This window comes from Fringilla coelebs (assembly GCF_963513975.1).
Source record: "Fringilla coelebs genome assembly, chromosome: 12".
Classification (NCBI taxonomy): Eukaryota; Metazoa; Chordata; class Aves; order Passeriformes; family Fringillidae; genus Fringilla; species Fringilla coelebs.
In genome coordinates this window covers 19,200,706-19,223,272 of record NC_140038.1, presented here as the reverse complement: position 1 = coordinate 19,223,272, position 22,567 = coordinate 19,200,706, and the positions used below count along the sequence as shown (strand labels likewise).

At 42.5% G+C, this 22,567-nt stretch overlaps 1 protein-coding gene across 1 annotated transcript in view; it reads left to right on the top strand.

Annotated features, from left to right (window-relative positions):
- ADAMTS17 (ADAM metallopeptidase with thrombospondin type 1 motif 17) overlaps window positions 1-22,567 on the top strand; it is a gene marked incomplete at its 5' end in the record, with an annotated part of 154,974 nt that overhangs the window by 75,658 nt on the left and 56,749 nt on the right. Inside the window, 6 exons of the mRNA XM_084213817.1 lie at window positions 940-1,080; window positions 2,346-2,496; window positions 12,841-12,942; window positions 13,845-13,990; window positions 16,251-16,417; window positions 17,273-17,400. Coding sequence (XP_084069943.1) covers window positions 940-1,080; window positions 2,346-2,496; window positions 12,841-12,942; window positions 13,845-13,990; window positions 16,251-16,417; window positions 17,273-17,400 — 835 coding nt within the window. The remainder of the gene's footprint in view (window positions 1-939; window positions 1,081-2,345; window positions 2,497-12,840; window positions 12,943-13,844; window positions 13,991-16,250; window positions 16,418-17,272; window positions 17,401-22,567) is intronic.

Genomic DNA, 22,567 nt, shown 5'->3' with positions numbered 1-22,567 from the left:
TGGCAGCAGGGATTTATTCTGAACCTGAACCTGCTGTAGCAGCCCAATGGTGAAGACTCCCCTGATGACAGAAGGGTCCTGAGGGGGAAGTTGTATGGAGGTTGAAGTAACACGTTTCTGTTTCTGAGTGCTTTTGGAAATCCTCACTGAATGTGTTTGAATGTGTTCCTCTGTGTGTTAACACAACACAATCTGCTGTTTGTTTAGATGGTTTGTTTTGCTGAGTAGGTCCCATTCTGTCCTTGCTGAGATGGGCATGGGGCAGTCCTGGTGCTTGTTTGGACAGTGCTTGCAGAAATGGGGCTGCTTGGCTTTGCCTCAGGCTCCAGTCTAAACACTGCTGTTACAGAGTCAGAGCCTAATTTAGGTTGGAAGGCCACTGGAGATCATCTGATCCAACCCACCACTCAAAAAAGGATCAGCCTCAAAGTTAGATGATTGTACACTATCACTAATTTAGAAAATTTTTTCCTAACGGTATATTCCAAATTCACACTCCTGCAAGAGCGAAGTAGGTCCATCTCTAGATCATTCTCTCAGCCTCTCAGTAATTGTAGGGATCCTATCCACTAGATTTGGCAAAGCAATCCAAAATTTTCAGTAAATATTCCAGCAGGTACCTTTCTCTGAGCTACATCGCTTCTCCAGGTTCACTGCTCATAAACCCTGGGAACAAAGTCCTTAAGAAGCACATTTAAAAGTTTCAAACACACAAATACCAAACACTTTGTGAAATGAAGGCAATAGATAGAATAAAGGAGCCTCTAATTCATTTATTTAACGGGTGCCCAGGGCAGTACATGGCTGACTGTGTGTTGTATGTGCAGCCTGTTGTCCAGCTGTTAATTGCTGAGAGTGTCATTGCTGAGGGCAGTGGGAAATGAAAACCCACATCATAACTTGAGAGGTTTTTTCTCTTGTATTGTTCTAATCCAACAGCATGGGGATGAGCCACGATGATGATCATCAGCCCTGTGCTGGGAGGTCTCACATCATGTCTGGAGAATGGGTGAAGGGCAGGAACCCAAGTGACCTTTCCTGGTCTTCCTGCAGCCGAGACGACCTCGAAAACTTCCTAAAGTAAGGATTGTGCTGGGTGTCAAAAATCCTACCAGGCAAGAATCCACTCTTGCTTTAAAATGAAAGTATTAGCAATGTTCCTTTTGAAGAAGTGTAGATGTGTCATTAGGGTTTGCAAATTTGAATCTGTCTCCATTGCAATAGCACCTTGAAACTGAGGATTGAAGAGAGGCAGAAGAATTATGTGCAGTTGTCAATGTGCTGATAGCACCTTTAAAAAATCCCATATCACCTTTTATTTAGAGAAATGCCCTTCAATTTTGCAATGACAGAAACTGTGTGTAGGTGGCTTGCAAGAAACTCTGCTTAAAGATGCTGCAGCTTTATGCTGTGGCTTTCACTGTCTTGTTATTAAATAGCTTTTATTTTATTGAAACTTGACTTTGCCTGGAGGTTATTCTGATGTGTTTTCTCACTCCTCAGTGAGTGTTGGTCTAAAACAGTTCACTATAAACTTCTTTCCCACTGCATCCATGTTTCAGCTCATTGTATTCAGTTGTTCAGGAAGGATTTCTGTCCTGCTGCTTGTTAAATCTCATGTACTGCAGGAAGCACTGGAATTATCTGAACTCTGCAGCCTGGCACAATGCTTTGTGCTAGGAGTGGGTTCAGCATGGAAAATTTCCCACTCTGGGGGTTAGAGGTGGGAAAGAAAGGCAAATAATGAAAAAAAATGGGATATTTAATACCATATTAAAGGCATGAATTAGGAAAAGAAGTTGCATCTGAGCTCATCTGGTTGCATCTGGTCCCTAATATGACAGTGATACTCCAATTTGTAAAAGATTGTTGTGAAGGCAAAGAGAAAAATCTTCTTTTTATGCCTGTGGTGGATAAGAAAAAATGTCAGAATTCAGCTGTGGGGATTGAGGTGAGACATGATGGAAGACTCTAGCTGTCATTTCAAGGCGAGTGAAGCTTTGGGCTGGATTGCCTGAGGGCCGAATTGAGTCTCCTTCAGATTTCTAGGAAGGGTTTAGACAAATGTTTAACCCAGAATGTTGCAAATGTTGGTTTAGACAAAAGTTTAACCCAGAATGTTGTGAATGTCATCTCTCCTGCCTTGAGGCCTGGGACCATGGGTGACCTCCCAAGGCCCTTTATATCCATAACTCTCAACGATTCAGAAGACTTCCAGGGAAAACCCCCAGTTTCACACGAGACTCGGTGTTACAGAGAGGACAGGGCTCCTCTGCAGCACTGATCTCCCCCTGCAGTTCACAGGGGCTTTCCCTAAGGACATTTTTCCTTCCTGCCCTGCCCAGGTCCAAGGTGAGCACCTGCCTGCTGCTGACAGACCCGCGCAGCCAGTATTCCGTGCGGCTCCCTCACAAGCTGCCCGGCATGCACTACAGCGCCGACGAGCAGTGCCAGATCCTTTTTGGCACCAACGCCACCTTCTGTAAGGATATGGAGGTAAGAGCTCGAGGGTGGTAGCTGGAAACAAGGTGGGAGGTGCAAATAAAGCTGCCAAGCCCTGGGGAGGAGAAAAGGAGTCTGTATTTCCCTCAGTTTCAGCGGTGCTGGTGGAAAATCAAACGGCCTCGAGCTCTGTGTCAGCCGCTCCTGCGTAGGCCTCATCCTTCTTTCCCCTTGGTAATCTCCCAGAGCAGACTCAGAAAAACTGGTGTTTGCACGTTGTTCCCTTTTGAGATTGTTTTGCTGAAATGATCTGTAGAGATTGTTTTCCTGGAAGTTCAGCTGAGGTGAAAGTCTCTCCTCACAAGAGTGTTTGGCTACTTCCACAGAGTCAGCTTAGATGGCTGGCTGGGCATTCACAGACTTCACCTTCAGACCACTGCAGTGTTTTTAGGAGCTGACTCTTAACTCTGTGCTGAGGAAATATTGATGTCTGCATGTTTCATGAAGCCTTGAACTCTGTGCAGAATCCTGTGTGTTTTCTAAGCAACATGATGTTTAATCTTGATTTGGGTGCAGTGTGGGGTATCGTGGGGTTGGTTGGCAAAATGGAAACACTGACTGTTGCTGTCTTTAGAATCAGGTTGTGTTTGAGATGAGGCTGTTGGACTCATCCTCTGGAATTTAGACAGGCAAGCTTTTCGTAAGGTATTACACATAATCAGATCTTTTAATTCTGAGCAGATCTTATCCCCTGCTTTAGACAGGGAGTGGGGTAGTGTCTACTTCCAGCGTGGCCTTGGAGATATCCAAAAAAAAGTCATGAAGCTCTGTTGGGTCACCAGCACCAGCTGGCAGCATCCCCTCCTGTACAGACAGGCAAGAAGCAGACAGGTTTCTTGCTTTTGATAACTGGCCATTTGTATTTTTTAGTTGTCCCTCATTCCCACTCTGAACAAGCTTGGGATCTTAAATCAGTGTTAAGAAAGAAAATAATAATCAGAGATAACTGGGGTTTCTAAGTGCCAAATTACTAAAACTGTGGAACACATGCAAGTCCTGGGAAAATGCTCTTAGTTTCACATTAGCTGTTTTATTTATTTTGGACTTGGAAACTAGCTAATATAAAACAATAGGAAAAGAATCTGGACAGGTTGTATTTCCCAGCTCCATCAAGAAAATGCAGACCACCAGGACTACTGTACTGGAAGCAAAGTGTTAGAATATAGGTCTGTAAAGAAAACCTCAGATCTACCCAGCATGACTCAAGTTCTTCCACTTGTGTGGGTGTCACCCAGCTGGACTGCTCTTGGAAGAGATTTTTGCTATTTCCCTTGTTGTGATAAAAAAACCATTTTGTTTCTGGATATTCCAGTGCCTGATGAGAATGTCAGCCCACTGGTAGGTGGTCAGCATTTCTCACACAGGAGTTGCATGTCCAGTCTGGAATTACTTCAGGGACTTGTTGTTTGCCAGAATAATGTGCCAAGAGGCACCATTCTCTGTGAGATACAGACAGCAGGTGTTTGTGTCTCCCAAGACTTTTCACCAGTCTAATTATTTGACACTTTAGGACACAATGAAAAATGTGCCCTTTTTCTCCATCTCTCCTCTCTCCCAAAAGAGAAGCATATTTTGTGAGGACATTAGTGCTTCCTAATGAAAAGTCTGGTAGAACTTCAGCAGATTCAAACTAATTTGCAGTCCCTTATTTAGAATTATTTCTGTTACAGATGTGCATTAAGAATTAGTGTTCACCCTGTGAAGCTCTGGATCAGTTATGTTAAGTGCCATTAGATTAAGCATGTGTTTACATCCTGTTGTGCTACTCTCAACTGGTGTTTGATAGCAAGGAAAGGAAATTCTTTAGAGGAAATAATCACTTTTGATTTTTAAACCCCTGAAGTTTGTGTTAATTTCACCTTTGTGTTCCTCAGGCCTCATCTGCAGAATACTTGTATCATAAGTCTCAAAGCTGTCTACAAAAATATGAACCAAAAAAAAAATTGGCACTGGTCACTGGCATTAGCTGTAGAAATTATTGGCAAATACAGCTGTCTCCTCTTTTAGCCAATGGTAATGTGGTATTTTTAATTCAATAAAGTAGTAAAAAAATCCAAATGTAAAAGCAATAAACATTTGACAGTAAATATTTGTTACGAAAAGGAAATAAGCTTCAGGAAATGAGCCTGCTCAATCTTTTTATGATTACATGTGTCTGCTGCCTATTTTCTTATATAATAAGAGAGTTACATTACAATATTTCTTTGGAGATAGTTGAGCTGCATAATTATATCAGGCAAACTAGAAACCCTATATTCAAAAATGCCATGTAATTTGGTTTAGAGAAAACTTGAGAGGTTAGATAATTCCAAAATTTCAACATTTTTGAGAAACACAGAAAATTTCTGTGCAGTAAGCTCTCTCCTTTAACAGCATCAAAGCCTTGTTTTTTGAAGGAATGTGATCTTTGCTTTCACAGGGAGTCCGGTCCCTCAATGCTTGGCAGTGGCTGGGCCTCCCACACCAGTCCAACAAGATAGTTAATCCATGAGCATTCGCCCATATCTGAATTTTTGAGATTGCATCCCCAAAATTCTTCTTCCATTTTGTTTGTAAGGATAACTCAGATGCCTTAGAAGAAAACTGTAGCTCTCTGTTTGCCAAACTAGCTATCCTGCAGCTATTCTGCTCCAAATTTACAGAACAGAAATTAAAACATATGAGCAAGGCTCAGCTTTACATACACCAAACCTCTACGTTCCTTTCTCCTTTCCTTCTACATTTTAATATACTAAAAAATGAGTTTATGATAGTCACATGATCCATAGTCTGTTGTAATCTATGACCTCCAAGATGTATAATTCAGGATTTGTGACCTCAGTGTTGGGTAGGGTTTTCTAGTGCATGTCACCTCTTTAAGGAGCTGTGAATCAGGCTTCCTGTTAGGCCAGGGAACAAGTGTGCAAGGCCAGGCTGGACAGGCTTGGAGCCCCCTGGGATTGTGAAGGTGTCCCTGCCCATGGCACGGGGTGGAACTGGATGAACTTTAAGGTCCCTTCCAACCCAAACCATTCTATGGTTCTCTGATTAATGAATCTCTCAAGACCCTTCAGTAGATCCCCCTTCATATCCAAGTGACAGAGCTCTCTCCTGGAATACACAAAGGGATCAAAGTGTTTTCTGTTCATCTTTCCCATTGCAAATGTCAGGCATTGTCTGATCCATGCAAGCAGGCTGTACAAGTGTGCTCTGCCATGCCAGGCGTGCTGCCTGGCTCCAGCTGGGAAACTGCACAGTGTTGGGAGAGCTTTGGCCCACCTAAGAGGTTACACAGTGGCCTTTATTTTGAGGCAGACAAGTTGCTTTTAGAGAAATGAATGTCATTCTCAAGCTCTGAGCAACATCATGCTAATTGCAGGAAAAGCTGGTCAGAAATGCACCTCTGACACCACACAGGGCGTTATCAGTGCACCCCAAACACAGAATCCCGAGGGCTCTGGCTGCTGAATGCTGCTGTGAGTCCAGGGCTAGCATGGGAGCAGTTGTGTAAATTACAGGCAATTCAACCTGTCTGACCTCTGTCCTTCAGCTCCACACTGGGCTATGAATCAACTATTGTGAATTCATTTGACCCCTCCGAGAGAGGAAGCAGAGAGCTCCAACCCCAGCCAGGCGATGATGCCTGAGAGCAGGAGTTAACTCTTTGCTGCCCCTGTGTTAATTCCAAGAGGAATAGCACGGGTGGTTTCTGCTCAGTCTCTCAGGGTGCAGAGATGGTGTTTCTCCCCAAGAAATTCATCAAAACACATTTGAAACCTCACATGGAAACATGCTGCGTGTTTAATCTTTATTTTTCAGGCTGGCACGCCTACCAACAGAGGCTTTTGCACTGAAATCATGTTTATGGGGGAAAAAATGTGATTTCTCTCTCATGTATCCATTTGGCTTTTTGTTTTTTTAAGCCTTTTGGCTTATTTATTACACATTTTTGCGTATTTCTACGTAACTGTTACCATCCACATTGTTTTGAGTCAAAACTGGGCTGAGGCTGGAGTGGCACTTGGAAAGAGATCAGCATTGCTACCAAGAGATTTTTTTTTTTCCTGACAAGGGACACTGTCAACTCAGATGTAGCTGGGAATGTGAATTTTGACATAGCACTGTTTTTAGAAATACTAAACCAGCTAGAACTGGCTCCACTGTTATTCTTAGGTTCAGGCTGTTTTTTAACAAATGTAGGTATTTTCCAATATCTACAAGTTACAGAACAAGAGGGCAAAGTTGATTGCAAGCCAGAGGAGACAAAGTAGACTTCATGGCTAATGTGGAAAAAGAGAGGAACCAAAAACAAAGTAAAGAAAAACTAGTAATTGTAATGATCAAGTGGATTGAATGTTCTCCTTCAGTTTGCATATTTGATGGTGTGGTGGTGAGTATAATTCAGCAATTGTAGGTCTCTCTGTGGTCTTGATCTTGCAAAGAGTCTGCTGGAGTGGCCTTTTGGGCTCTGTGCATGGGAATCAATGGGCCTCTGTTTGCCTTTTCTCTACAGGGCCATTTGTGAGATGCAGACCATGATAGTGAGCTCTATTATTTAGTAATGTATAGAATATTTACAAGAACGTGGTAATTAGATTGAAAACTGGTTTATCCTGAAAATAATAGGTTGCATTGTCATTTTCTGTACAACCAGGGACTTTGTCTACATAGTAATACTAATAAATCTGGAAGAGGATGGGTTGGGTTTTTCTTGAGGCTTGCAGGATAGAAGCCTGGCAATTCTAAAATAAAATTAGCTGCTTTTTCTGGTTTTTTTTTTTTTTTTTTTTTTTTTTGAGAAGTAAAGGTAACAATTAACTTAATTGCTGTTCTCTAGTTTATAGTTTTCCTCATGTAGATTGTCAGAATTCAGACTATTTTCATATTGCCTGTTTCAATGAAGCTGAAGTGTCCTATTTCACTGCTTCTGTATGTTGCAAAAGTACCTTTTTCTCTTTATTTTCAGTGGAAATACTTTTTGTTTAAGAGAGAGAGAGAATGAGAGAGAAGCAGAGTTCCTGCCTGGGCAGCACAGCCCAGTTTACAATTATTGGAATGCTTCAGAAATTTTTGTACGTGTTTCAGTTTGGAAGATGGTCAAAACACATTCTGGTGCAGTGGTTTAAAGAAAAATAAAAAGAGAGAAGGGAACCAAATTAAAATTATAAAAATACAATGTGGAAATTTCAGAATATAAACATAATAAACTCTTAACAATAGTAGAGAGAGCCTATTAAGAATTAAACACTTGAGCTTGGCAAGTTTTCATTTCTTATTAAGACAAGGGGAGGGAGAAAGCATTAATGTAGCCTTGTGATGTGGCATCTACAGCTAAAGTCTAAACTTTACAAAATTAGCCAGAATACGATTGAGTATCGGCCTGAAAATAGTGTATAACAAGCTTGAAGGGCATTCAGACTTCTCTCACTGGCTGCTGGGAACTTCCCATCTGCAAAACGCTTCAAGAGAAACTCCATAATTTTCACAACCACATCTGAACTGTGTGTGTACAAATCTATATTTATTTTTTGTCCCTTTCTTCTCTTTTCTCACGGCCAGGAAACACAATCCATGATTTCATTCTTTTAATTTTCCTATTTTTCTTTTTTAATGGACAATTCTGCCTGTTGTTCAAAACAAATCAATATTTTTTATATCTGACAGTCAGGTGGTAAGGCCTGAGGAGTAGACTGGGAACTGTTGAATGAACATTACTCCGAAGAACAGCTCTTTTAGACACTGGTAATAAGTCACAGTAAAAAATTCCAGTCATTTAATTTGAAGACTCTGTTCCACTGCTTTATTCCATGGGCCTCTACTTCTAGGTTTGACCATATAAAGACACTTCTATGATTTTTCCAACTGATGTGACACATTCGTGTTGTGTTCTCTCATTTAAGATGCTAAAACCTGAGCTCAGCAAAGCTGAAGAGCTCACTCAGTGAGAGTTGTGTGTTGGTAGGAAAGTACATCAAACTTCTCCTTTCCTCCTTGGATTTTTCCATGTCTGTGAATCCCTGGGAGCTGGTGACTTGAGTGCCCTAAAGGCACTGGATAGGTTTGTATTCAGCATAATCTTTTGCCATAAAATTAGCTTGTGGTCTTATGAATGCTCTCTTTCCAATCTCTTTCTTTTGACAGTTAATTTAATTCCAGGTACATGAAAAAAAATTATATAAAACTGGTGGTTTGCAAATAAATATTTTAGATCGGGAAGGTTTTTAGTTTTCCTTGAGAGCACCAGAGACAGCTGAAAGCAGAGACAGTGTTTTCCTGTTTCATTGTTTGCTTCCCAATGTACAGTTAAAAAAAAAAAAAACAGAAAGTGTTTCTATTCTTTTGTGCCTTCCTTGCAGTCTGGGAGTCTTCCACTGCTTGTCTGGCACTCTCTTGGAATATCAGCTCTAGACACAGGTCAGCAGTTTGGCCACTGAGACATGGATCTGAGTTTCACAATTATCTTGTCTGGGTTAACGTGGCTCCTTTCCAAGAGTGCCTTCCAGTTTTACAGGATTTGAGTTTGGAACACTTTTCATCACATTTTCAGCAGCAAGAAGCTCCATCAAACAATGCTGCTCACCTCTCTTGTGAATGCTGTGGGTTGCTTAGGCACCCAAAATTAAAGACAGTGATGGTGTAGAAATTGGGGGCATTGTTTTTGTCACCTTGTGTAAAGAGTTGCTGCTCAGAAGCATCCTGTGAGACTTTGAGAACATTTGCAATGTGCTTTGAGCAGGAAAACAAGAGTAAATTGTGTGTTTATTTTGCCTAATAGATGTTAATTATGATCCCATTCATAAATGCATTTTCTCTCCTGGTTAGCAATATGCTGAGCCTTAACCTTGGCAAAATAAGAGAGTTCCAATACTTCTTTGAAAGTCAGCCTATTTAGAAGCAAGCCTGTGTGTTATGAGGTCTCTTGCTCCTTTCCCTTAAGGATATTTACTTTTCCTAAGTTCTTATTCATATTCCCCTCATTTTGACAGAAAAATTGGTTTCTGATGGTTTAATTCTGCTGCTAGAAAGAAGAGGCTCCTCTTTCCACTGGGCAGTAGAAACAAATTCATCTCCAGGAGAAATAAGTGTTTCTTGGATGCAGACAAGGTAAAGGAGTGATTGTGCAGGAAATGAACAAGCTTCTGTAGAGTTGTTCCATGGTGGAAAGGACATCTTTATTCAGTGGATTCTCTTTATACTTTGGAAGTTTGAAAGCTCCCCTTGCAGGTAATAATCTGAGGGTTTGAGTTGGGGGAGTAGTCCCAGGGAAGGGGAGCAGCATCCTGGGAAAGTGTGAGAAGCTGGGAAAGGTGGGAAGGGCCAGAGCCAGAGCCTGGCTTCAGCTGGAACAGGCAGTGACACAGGAGCCTGTGGCTGTGACACTGAGCAGAGAGCTCTGAGCAGCTCTGGTTCAGCTCATCTCCCAGCAGACTTTCAGCAAGACATTTAATCCCTTTCTGTTCCTCATCTTTCCACCTAGAACAGAGTGATAAAACTTCCTTTATCCCCAAGCTCCCAGGAGTCTGTTTAGATGGTGAGATCTTTGAGGGAGAGAAAACACCTGGCACAGTCAGGCCCCTCTGTCAAATGGATGCCATTGCAATCCCTGTAATCGGAAGCGCCGCTCACCTGCCCAGCGCATCTCTCCCAACTTGGGAGCTTCCAGATCCTGACCTCTCCCAGGACTGCTTCCTAACAGCTGTGCAGCCGAGCTTTCCAAGCTCCCAGGAGTTTCTGAATGTCTAAAATTTGCACCTTCATAACAATTTCATTTTATTTCAGTTTCTAATTTATTTTTTTATGCTATATAAATTCTTTAAGGGTTCCATTGAAAAAGCTTTTTTTTTTTAAGTATTTTTAATTTTTTTTTTAAACGCTACTTCTCAACAGCCATCTCACTTTTTAAAATTTTATTTTTGTCTTGGAAATATTTCAGACTGGGAGCTGATCCAAAGATGACCTTTCCCCACAGACAGTTTCAACAAATCAATATTTTTCCAGTGCGAAATATCTGTCATTGGAAAAATCCTCCCTGGCACTTCTTGAACGCTGTGGGAATGCTTTGCAGGCAGGGACCTGCCATCTGAAAGCTGGTTGCTGAATGCAGAATTAGCACTAATACAGTTCTTTTGATAGCTTCTTCTGTATCAGTATAAACTCTGAGCTGCCACTCACATACAACGACTTCCTTTCAAGTCCTGGCGTTTCTCACTTGGATATTTCCCCACAAAGCTGGCTGTTTAACCATTAAAAAGTCACTGTGACTGCTTTGCTGTTTAATGGGGAGTTTTGTTTGGGTTCCTATAGAAGCTGAGGAGGATACATGATCTCTTTGAACAGAGCTATTAACATGATAAAACATCTTGGGAACATAAAATCCCAAAGCTGATGGTTTCATCTTTGCTGGGGTATCTGAACACTATTAAATGCAGGGGACTAGGCTAACGAGGGCCTGGGCTTTGCAGTGATGTGGCACCAGAAGACAGAGCTCAGCACCATTACCAGATTTTTCTGTAACTGTTTCCTGAAATATGCTTTGCATTTAGGATTCTGAATCAAACACAGGGATGCTATAAAAATCCAGTGTTTTCCATACCTTGAAGATGGGAGCTTTCAGAAAGGTTGGTGTTGCTGAGAGAGGTATTTCCTTTATTTATCTCCCTACAATTATGTGTGTGTATACATATGGGCATAAAGACACACATACATATGCACACACTGTGGTTTATTGCCTAGATTCCTGTAGTGCTCTTCCTGTAGTGCTTATTGATGGTTAATTGATGTCCTTCTTGATTTTAGTCCTCTCCAGAAGGCAGAGGGTGGAGAATCTGGGAGTTATGAGTTGGAACAATGAATTTCTCAGTAAGCTCTGAAATCTCTGCCTTGTCAATGCTTCTGCCTCTCTATACCTATCAGTAAAATTTTGTGTGATGTCCTCAAGGCTAATTGGTGCTTAAGTACTTTCAGAGCTGTGGGTAAACCACTAATTAGTCACAGTCATTTAGTCAAAATTACTAAAGACTGATATTTTCCCATATGCTCTATTTGTTCAGAGAAAATGTCTTGAAAATTCATTGATTTAGGTTTCCCTGGAGTATTTGCTGTTGGTTGGTTGGTTGTTTGACAATGACTTTCTGCATTGTGGTTAATACAGATGCTGAATTATGTTGTCTGCTTCCAGTTTTTGTGAATGTTCTTTGGGTTTAAATAGTGAAAAATTCTCTTTCCAGAAAGAAATGTGGAAATGGAGCAGGATGCAGATACCGCTGTGATAACTGTTTTGTTTCAGTATGTTCTACATCATCACTGGGACTGGGATTTATCTCATCTGCACCCTCTCTTGTACAGATCTATTTTATAGAGACATGATGTGTTTTATAGAGACATACCAACATGCCTGTACACAAAACACACATGCACCCACAGTCTCTTGCATTACATTGGGGAAGAACCATGAGGCTGAAGCGTGTTGACTCAACTATTTAATGAGGTGCAATAAATCTTGACAAGACCAGCTGGCACTAGAATCAGGTTTCTCATCTTTTTACCATTACATTGAAATGTGAACAATAGTGGAAAGAAATGTAATTCTTCTTTGTTGTTCTTTTGGTGCTCAGCTATGTAGCACTGTGTTGGAATCATCCCCTTCCATGGAATGCAAAGCATGGTGGATGCTGTGGAAAATGTTACCGATGCAAAGGTCCCTTTTCCTGGTGCTTTTTCTTAAATTCTGAAAGTGTTTTGATCTGGCAGGTCACAGTTCTGGTCAGCACTGAGATCCCTGCAGCACACACTGGCTGAGCAGAGCAGCAGCCCTGGAGAATGATCCCCAGAATATTCCCAGTCTTTGACCCTGCCTGTCACCAAGCTCCTCCTTTGCTGTACAGCACACCATGACATCCTTTCCTCTTTCTCATTCCACCTTCTCCCCAGGGGCATTGCTGGCTGGTTATTGCTACCACCAGCTGCAGTTACTTCAGTATCCTTTTTTTTTAAAATAGGAGTAATTAGGTATCTTGGACATCTAAGCATTTGGCATGGTTCCAAAGCACCCAACACGGCCTCCCATATAGGATTCCTTTTTAATGGACCAGATTTATTCTTGTGAAAAGAAATCTGTTCAAATAGCACACTTTTTGTTTGGGGTAGGTTTTGTTCCTGTCAGTGGCATCCATCAGTCTCTTTCATGTTTCCAGCCTCAGCACTTAATGCAAATCAACCCTTAAAAAATAATTGCTCCCAAACCAACTGGATGCCTCTGGATTCACTTGAGAAAGACTGCCTGAGCTTTGAAGTGTATCCCACAATGATGGATGGCATCTCCAAAAGTAATAACTGCACCTCTTTGCTTTGTGATTACAGCATTTGATGTGTGCTGGGCTCTGGTGCCTGGTGGAAGGAGACACATCCTGTAAGACAAAGTTGGACCCACCTCTGGATGGCACCGAATGTGGCGCAGACAAGGTAATCAGGATGCTCAGCAGCAGTCACTTCTTGTTTCCCAGCATTGGGAATAATGTTTCCAAGATGTTCAGTATTTACCATAAACCCATAGCTGGTCGTGTTCTGGGTTGTATTTGAGGTAGAAAGTGTGCTGAGCATTTAGTCTGACATTTGGGGAGGTGCAGAAGATGGGGAAAGAAAAAGAGGCTGCTTAAAAACTTTATAGTTTCTACAAGTAGTTCAAAATAATTGAGCTCAAATTCAGTGATGTTCTGTTCTTTTTGAGGTTTAATTGGCTGTATTTATTTATATATGTATACAACAAAAAAAACCTGGGTGCTGGAAACCATGACAAGGAAACTGAAAAAAAGGGTTTTTAGGCCCATGTTTTTCTAACTGGAGGAGTCGTGGTGATTCTTTCATAAGGTTTCTTAGCAGTGCTCACTGTGTCACATCCTGGACAGGCCAAGTTTGCTGCTTGGTCAGGAGCCAGCACAACTTACTAGAATCAGAGGGGTTTGGGGCTTTAGCCAAGTTAGGTCCAAAATACTTCAGTCATTTTGTACATACTGGGAGCAGTGCTGATGAAGGCATTGCTTTGGGGTATAATTTCTTGGACTCAGTTTCTGTGAATCTTGGAGCTTTAAGTCTTAGTACTTAGATAATTATCTGCTTTATAAAGTAAGGGGCTCAGTTCTGTGATTGTTTTTTTAATGACAAAACCCCCTTCAGGGGCTTGTTGAGAGTGACACTTAAATTTTTACATTTCACCTCCTCCCTTCCTCCTTCTGCCATCTCACCAAAGCCTCGAATCCCTAGAAACTTAAACATGGACTTGTTGCAATCCCGCTGCCATCCTTTCAAGTCCACCTGTGCAAGGTCAGGGCTTCCTCCCAGGCTGTGCTAACGTGATTGCCTTGCAGTGGTGCCGAGCTGGAGAGTGTGTCAGTAAAACCCCCATCCCTGAGCACGTGGACGGGGACTGGAGCGTGTGGAGCCAGTGGAGCATGTGCAGCCGGACGTGCGGAACAGGGGTGCGCTTCAGGCAGCGGAAATGTGACAATCCCCCGTAAGTCCTCACACCATCCTGGCTCCTTCTGCCGTGCTGGCAGCCTTTTCCCTCTTGGGCAACCCTTGCTGCAAGAGTACAGGGGAGAAATGGGCAGCAGAACTGGGCAGAAGCCCTGAGAAATTTCTGATTCACAAGCTGCAATGACCAGGTTGGAATCCTGGAATGACTTGAAGTGGTTCTGTGGAAGTGGCTTGAAGGGTCACCTTTGGAAGTTTCCCACTGCAGTGGTTCAAAGGTGGATACAGTTGAATTACATAGATGTAGTTTGGCAGAAAAACTGATGCTGTCTTTCCCCTCCAGCACTACAGTGAATGAGGAGGGGCTGATCTGAATCTACAGACCAAAGTGAGCCGATGTGCTTTGCAGATCAGTTTTGAAGGAGTGCTTGCTCTGGGCTTGGGGAGCAGTGCAGTGGCTGACAATGATCAGTGTCCCAGAGCTGTGTTGGCAAAGCCCCTTGAGATGCTCTGTAGGTCAGGATATGCTGCATAAGAGCAGGAAGGTTTTCATGCATGCAGAGAGCCATGGGTGCTGTTTAGCTCCTGCACAGTGACTACAAACAAGTCCATGCTCTCTGCATGGGCTTGGATTTTTTCTGATTCAGGATGAAATGTAGGTGTTGTCCTTCATCCCTCAGGTCAGTTGAGGCCCATCTGAAAGTCTCTTCATCATTTTGGGGTCCTGAAGAGGTTACAATGGTGCCATTTAGCTGGCCACCCAGTTGTGTTTATTATAACTTCACAGCCTTGGGAGCAGCCCTCCAAGTGCAGTATCTCTGCAATATCACATTTTATGTTTTCTTCTACACATGAAGTACCCAAAGCTTTTCTTTTTAAATTGGGACTGAAATTCTGCATAGCAACACAGTCACTTTGAAGACATGCCTAGATGATGGATAGGCTCACAATTGCTGCTGTTGACCTGTAATCATGTGAAAAGGATATTTTTGTTTATTCCTCTCCTTATCTGAGCTGCAATTGAATGTCTATAATACCCAAGTTTGATTTTTACCAGCTCATTTTCCTGAAAAGGGGACTGAGCTGGTTTCTTTGCTGTCAGCTACAGTGCTGACCAAACCTAAATCCATTCATCATCGTTCATTAAATTACAGGAAATGCTCTTTCCAACACTGCACACTGATTTTAAAATTCTCTTGTTCATATACATTCTTGGCTGGAGATACACACGTGATCTTCTTTTGCTTCAAATTCCTGGCCTCAGCCCACTTCTGCAGCTGGTTTATTCACTGTCCAGAAATACTGGCTAAGGGATTTATCTTTTATTTTGTATATATTTGGTCTTGAGATTTTTTTTTACAGGAATCTCTGCTCCTGCCAGCTGATTCTTGAGCCTGTGGGACTATCAGTATTTTTAAGCCAGTTGCTTCACTGTTTGATTTGGTTTTTCCTCTCTGTAATTTCTTTGAACATTTAATGCATTGCCTCCCCATGGTTGTAAGGAATGTGTCATAAGCCAGTTTGCACGTGCAGACTTTTGAGTTGTACTGCCTTGTGTTCCTGTCTAGGCTTTGGGCTGTTGTTGTACAGTGGACTGAGGAGAAAACCATTGGCTTAAACAGAACATCCCTTCTCCAGTCCCCTCTTGTCATGTAAAAGGGTCACAGCAGCATAAATGGACTTGGATTTCTTCAGTTCCCTTAGTTGGTGGATTCTCTTTGCATAAATACAGTGAAAGGTGGCTGCCTATCAGAATATGTCACACAGTCCCTGTTTCAGACATGGCCCAGGGAGGGCTTGGATTGCACTGTGTATTGGAAATCCCAGGCTTGAGCTCATAAGTGCAAGGCTTGGGACCTGGAATTCCAGATTCCATGCTCACCTGTGGTTTTTTGTTGTATTTTGTTTTATTTTGCAAAGAAAATACAGGCTATTGCTGAGAGTTTGAATTTTCCTTCTTCTCTGGGGATTTATAAATAAAACCAGATAAGTTTTGCAGGTGCTTAATTCTGATGTTGCATTAGTGGCCTTTCCTGTATGTTGAAAAAACAAATGCGTGGAATGGCATGGATTTCAGAGGTTATCTGCAGCACAGGTTTGTTTTTGGATACCCTGCCTACAGTGCAGGTTATAGCTGCTTCTGTGGCATTTTAATTGCAAGGAGGACATGTGCTGATGGGATGTTTGCTGTGTCTCCATCCTCAGGAGTGTTTGAGGCAGGGGGCAAAGCAAGGGTGGGAGGGGGAAGATGGAACATTCCAGGTGTTTGGTGCTGATCCTGGTTTTGTTCCCCACTGCAGGCCGGGGCCGGGTGGGAAGAACTGCCGGGGGGCCAGCGTGGAGCACACAGTGTGTGAGAACCTGCCCTGCCCCAAAGGGGTGCCCAGCTTCAGGGACCAGCAGTGCCAGGCCCATGACAGGTACACCAACAAGAAGAAAAGCCTCCTGACAGCTGTCATCGTGGATGGTGAGTTTTTTCATCTCCCTCTGTAATTCCTCAGTGTTCTCTCACTGCAATTTCTCATCTGCAGGGCTCCCATTGTTGGTGGGAAGGCTGCAATAGGCCCCCTTCAGCTACAGCTGAAAGACTAATTACAGTTAATTGTTCTTGGTGCTGCCCTGCTGTTCCTTTACCCTTCTTAATAGAACATACAGAGTTGTCAATGCTTTACTCATCTTTTTGAAATGCTGGGAGAGAAGTGCCTTAACTTAATTCCCAGTCTGAAGTTCCCAGCTTCAGACTGGGAATCAGAGAGTTGGGAATTTAAACATTAAAAAGTTCCAGTTAGTTTGGAGCTGAAAAAAAGGTGGATCCCCTGTGACATATTTTAATTTATGTCACTTTGGGGCATCTCAGCAAATGTGGTGAGATTGCCTATCTCACCTATATTCCTTTAACACTTCCTATGCTGGGCTTTGCTGTTCATCTGCTATTCAACCAGATGTCAGTGGGGTATGAAATGGTCTGGAGAACTTGTTCTTCTAAAATCACTGGCTGTAGCCTGAATTTTGTGAGACACAATGACTTGATCATTCTTATTAGACTGATGAATGTTCCCTGTAACAAACATCTTCACTTTACAAACAGATACACAAAAGTGTATTGACTAGTTGGTTTTCTGTGCTGTTAAAGCCCAGTCTCATCAAAGTAACCCTTTAAATAGGGATATTTAAAGTGGGGAAATGACAGACCTAGACTGAAAGCCTCATGTTCCTTCAAAGATGAGCTATCTAAATGTACTCATGTAGAGAATGCATCATCATTGCCTCAGACCCTTGTTTGTGCTGTTCCCAAGGGCAGTTGTCATATTTCTTTTCCCAGATAAGCCATGTGAGCTCTTCTGCTCCCCATTGGGCAAGGATTCTCCTGTGCTGGTGGCAGACAGAGTCCTGGATGGAACTCCCTGTGGGCCTTATGAGACAGACCTCTGTGTACATGGCAAGTGCCAGGTGGAGTAAACTTCTCTTGTTCTATTTCTAGTGGTAGGTTCAGGCTGGGGCAGCACCATGCTGGGGGCTGGGATGCTGTCCCTGAGGGGAGGGGACAGCCCTGTTTTATAAGGCTCACTACAAGTCCTCCATGGCCCTGTTACTGTCTGAGAATTGTGCTGAATGCCCAAAATATGACATTATTCCTGAACAGCTGGGAATGCTCAAAAATCACATTTGCTTGTGTGCATGGCTTAGGTGGGAAGGGACTTCTGTGAGGGGAGCAGATTGGAGGGGAAGTCTGGCCTGCTTAACTGCTCTTTTTTAGAGGAATCACTGATAAAAGCACTGAAGTGCAAATCAGCTTACCAATTGTCACTAGCCTGTTACAAGCATTATCTTGCCAGAATCGTGATGCTTTTCTGGTCCACCTGGTTCCTTTTTAGAAATACTGAGGAAGCCTTTCAGTACCAGTTGCTCCTCGACTCCTGCAGCTACATGAGCCAGAGTCTTCAGATTGAATTCTCTTTTCCTTAGAGTGATGGCCTATAAACATTGCAGTGATAATTTCTCTCTAACCAAATTACACACAGACCCAAAATGAGTTGTGGGAAATAATAAAACTTCATGATTTGCTGAGAGAGTTTGTAACACATTAAATGCTAAGGAGGACAGCTCTTAGAGCTGGTGCTTCAGGTTCCTCAAAAATTTAAGGCAGTTGTGTAGACCCATACAAGATGGAGAGATAATGTTTAGACCAGGGAAGGGAGATGAGAAAATGTGTATTTAAAGATCATAAGACAGGAAGTTGTTTGGAGTGGGTGCTCCTGGGGGTTCAGGTAATTTGTCACAAATTGACAGGGCAGAGCCTTCGTGAGTTTGCTCTCTCCTCATCATGGAACACGTGTTCAAAGTGTGCTGCACACACCACAGTGGTGGGAAGGACAGTTCACTTGGCTACAGCAGCCTTGCCAGGGCTGGATTCTTCCTGGCAGTTCTTCCCTTTAAGTTTCTCCTCATCTAGATGTCTATCCTGTGGTAGGAGTTGCTCTTCCTAGTATGAACCAGCCCACTGTATCCACCACAACAGCTTTTAAGCATCACCTTTTATTTCCACTGACTTCACTGGTTTGCCCTGGGGGCACAGGGCACACCAAATTTGGCATTATTTCTGATTTCTGTGAGTGGTTAAGAAATGCCAATTTTTATTGCTTTGAGCCTTCCAGGCAGGAAGATAAATGAACACAATACCCACCTGGGTGTGAGAGAGGCTTTGGGGGCATAAAGCAGCTTTACTAATAACAATGCAAAGAGAGAAGTGAAAAATCTTTGGATTGAATTTTGCACTGCTGCAGGAGACACTTCCCACTGTTTCTTGACAAATGATGCTGAAGAGGCATTTTTAATTCACTCTTTCTAATTTATTCCAATGAAGAATATGAATAGCAGCAGTCTGGGGAGCCAGTTTGATTCTTTATAATACAAAGTGCTTTGCACATAGAGCCAGGTTCATGGTGCATCCCAAGTTACTTAATTTTCTCCAGTTTTTGGCAATATCTGAAAAAAGCTAAAACAAAAACCCATTAATAACCTTTTATAGTCAGGCCAGCTGTGCACCTCCAGCTGTGTGCCATTGACCATTACTCTGGGCTGGCCAGTTTTATTGCTCCAAACCTTCAGAACTGCCACAAATGGTAAATCAGACATCATGGCAAGGCACCTTTTTTTCATCCAGGGAGGATCAGTAGCCAGCTCCCTCCAAATGAATTCCTTTATGAGCACAGAGCACTGGAGGTACATCACGAAAAGCAAATTGCACTCTGAGTCGGGGGCAACTGCCTTTAACTGTGCAGAGAGGTGATGACAGCTGCAGAACATTCAGTCCATTTGCATCTGGCTGAGAAAAAATGTGAAATGATCAGTTCAAGCCGAGCAGATTTGAAAGCCCTGTGAACTCATTTATAATACTCCTCTGCCATATATGCAGTGCAGTGCTGAGAATTGCCATATGTGCCTGTGTACCCCATTTGCCACAGATATTTGTCTAACTAGCTGCCTATTAAACCAATTTAATTGCCATTTTCATTTAATTACTCCTCTCCTTGTTCCTTTACCCAGCGTAGACAAAGCCTGGCAATAAGCATTGCAGGGGGCCTGGAGAAGAGAATAAGTGCTGAAATCAGAGGGTGGTATTACTGTTATTTATTTTCTTATGTAATCCTTCTAGTTAGAGGCTCTCAAAGGCAGGAATGACACATTGTCAGTGCAACAGACAAATTAGCAGTAACCATTGCCTGTGAACATCTAACCCAGGAAATGTAATAGATCTTCTCCCTTCACTAGATGCTCCTAAATGCAGCTTGTGAATCGTTCTTGGATGATGAATGAATGTAGGTGAACATGGCAGAGAAAAAACTGTTGCAAGGAGAAGAGGGTTTTGAGAAGGAAAGCAGGAACAGATTCTCTGAAGCCTCAAAATGCCCCAAATACATTTGGGAACTGAGGGAATTTTCCTTCAGTTGTACTTTGTGGAGTTACTACAGTTTCTCTTTAAAGCTGAACTCCAATCTAAAAGGTGTCAATGAAACCTTTGCTGTCAGCCTCACTATCCCTGAAACAAAATCATCAAAAGCAGCAGCATCTCTGTAATTTATCCCTTGCATCTGAAGGCAGCTGGAGTGAGTAAACTTGGTTATTACTTTGATCATACATAGAAGCACCAAGGAGCAAAGTCAGCCCTAAATTTAGCATGGGGGTTCCTAAATCACCTAGACTTTTTCTAGCTTACTCCTTGTTTTTTGAGATGAATCATAAGGTCTTAATTTATTTTTTCCTTGTTTATTTGAGTGGGTTTTGAGGCTGAACATTTCAAATGCACCATTTCTTACCAGCCTCTGAGCAAACTGGATCCCCTGTTCAAAGCATATGTTGGTCTTTGCCCTTTTCTCCTCAAAATGCACATGGTCTTCTAGAAAGGAGAATTTATTTTCCCCAGAGATTTTTCAAAGACAGAAAATCTGTTGCAGGCTGGAGAACAAGAGCAGCCTGATGTGTTGGAGGAGGAGGAGGAGGAGGAGGAAGAGGATGAATGCTCATTTAGGCTTTGCAGCAATTTGCTTTCCCTGTCGTGGACACTGAAGCCATGGGAAAGGTGGGGTAGGGCACTGCAACCTGCACCTGGCACTGGGTTCATCTCCTCCTATTTCCCTTCAAGTGACAAATGGCTCTCAGGGAGAGGATTTTCCTGAGGGAGAGGATTCCTTGAGGGTTTTCTTCTTCCCTGGGCCTGTGGGGTGTGTTTGATGAGAGAACACTCATGAGAGCAGGGCACTTTCTAACCTCTTACAGTGTTTTGCTCTGTGCTGTTGAGGTTAATTCAAAACTGCTGGCAGAAGTGGAGCTAAAAAAAGTGTCAGATGTCACAGAGCAGAGGGGTGAGGAGAAGACAAGCTGCTCAGCTGACTGTTATGATGCACATGACCTTGTGCTGGCTTTTCTCAAAGGAGGATTAGTCTGAGCCTCATGACAGCATGAGAACTTTCCAGTGGGGACTACAGATTGTGCTTCAGGATGTAATTTAAGGTCTCTTAAAGAGAGACCTCCTGTATAGCAAGAACTGGGCTAGAGATCAAGGGCAGTCTTTGCTGTGATATAACAGTTTAAGAGGTGAAGATATTTTGGCTCTGTCTGCAGTTTTCTTATGAATGTTTTGTCGTATCACACCTCCTTTCAACTGTCTGGTGAATCCACAGTGTGTTTAATGAGAATAAGCCACATATTGGGCTGTCCTGGCACAACAGAATTGTTACAGAACTACTCTCTTCTGAAAGTGATTGTCACACTCTATAAAAGGGAGCACAAATTGGAAAATGGACAGATTTTCAAAAATAGCTTCTGCAAACTGGACAGGCAGAGTGTCAGGAGAGTGCCACAGGTGGCAGAGGCAAAATTGAAGTTGTCTACTGGACCTGCTTCTGGCAAATAGTTTTTACATACTTAGTACCCACTTTTTGCATTTGATTGATGCCTGGAGTTCTGGCTTTGTCTCTCACTTGAGTATTTTCCATGTATTATTCATATTCCTGCATTACAAACTGTGGTACAAGATGTTCCAGACTGGGTAGCTTGTCTCCATACAACAACTTGGCTTAGCACTGAACTTTGATAAATTATTTAGTGCATGTGCACAAAATCCAGAAGGATTGTCTGAACTACAGAAACCTGTTGTATAATTGCCTTTTTGGTTTTTTTTCATGTCTGGATCTGTAGCAATGTAATCTGAGGTTAAAAAGAGTATCAGGGATTTTGGTGAGTAAGGCATGGTGACAAAACCAAGTCTTTGTCAATATCCTACTGGTTTGTGGTGTACTTTGCAGTGGGGTATAAAAAAAAACCTAAACATGCTATTTCCCCCAGATTCTCTTCCATGTTATCCCATGGAAAGATATAATAGAACAGAAGCAAAAGAGTTCCTGGGATGGGAAAGAGCTTTGCATTATTTGCATGTTCTCTCATGAACACAGAGGTTTTGACACATAGCCTTCAATATCTACATGTGAAAAATCATGAGTTATTGTGTCTAACACCCCGATGAGCTACTGAGGGATCTAAGCACTAAGTCAATGGCAGATGACATTGCAGATCTAATGCAGATGAGATAATGCTGATATAAAATAGGATGTGTCTAACTCCTCATCCAGCAGAGCTGCTCTGATTCAGACAAAATCTGAAGGCTTGGGAAATTACAGGAGGATATTTCTGAACTAACTCCTACAGGGACTCCAACCCCTAGCACAAAACTTGTTGTGCAACAGAAATCAGAGTAACTCAAAGAGGAACTGCTTGATTAGGGACCCAGATCACCTCACCCAGCCCTGACAGCTCCCACAACCCTCCACAGGGGCAGACGTGTTTAAAACAATGAAATAAGAATTCTCTTCCCCTCAGATCTGAATGTCACTCGCTCACATCTGTACATTCCTGTTTCATGTGGTCCATCCTTGGAGGTATCAATGGCATTGGATATTATGGACAGAAGGAATTGGCAGAGTGTAGATGAATCTGTCATAACCAGCCTGCTCTGTACATGATTAATTTGTAAAGTGGCACATGTTTCATCAATATTTATATTTGATCCATTGAGACAGCCAGTTAGTTCAGCATATGGGAAGCATTACAGTTTTGTGAG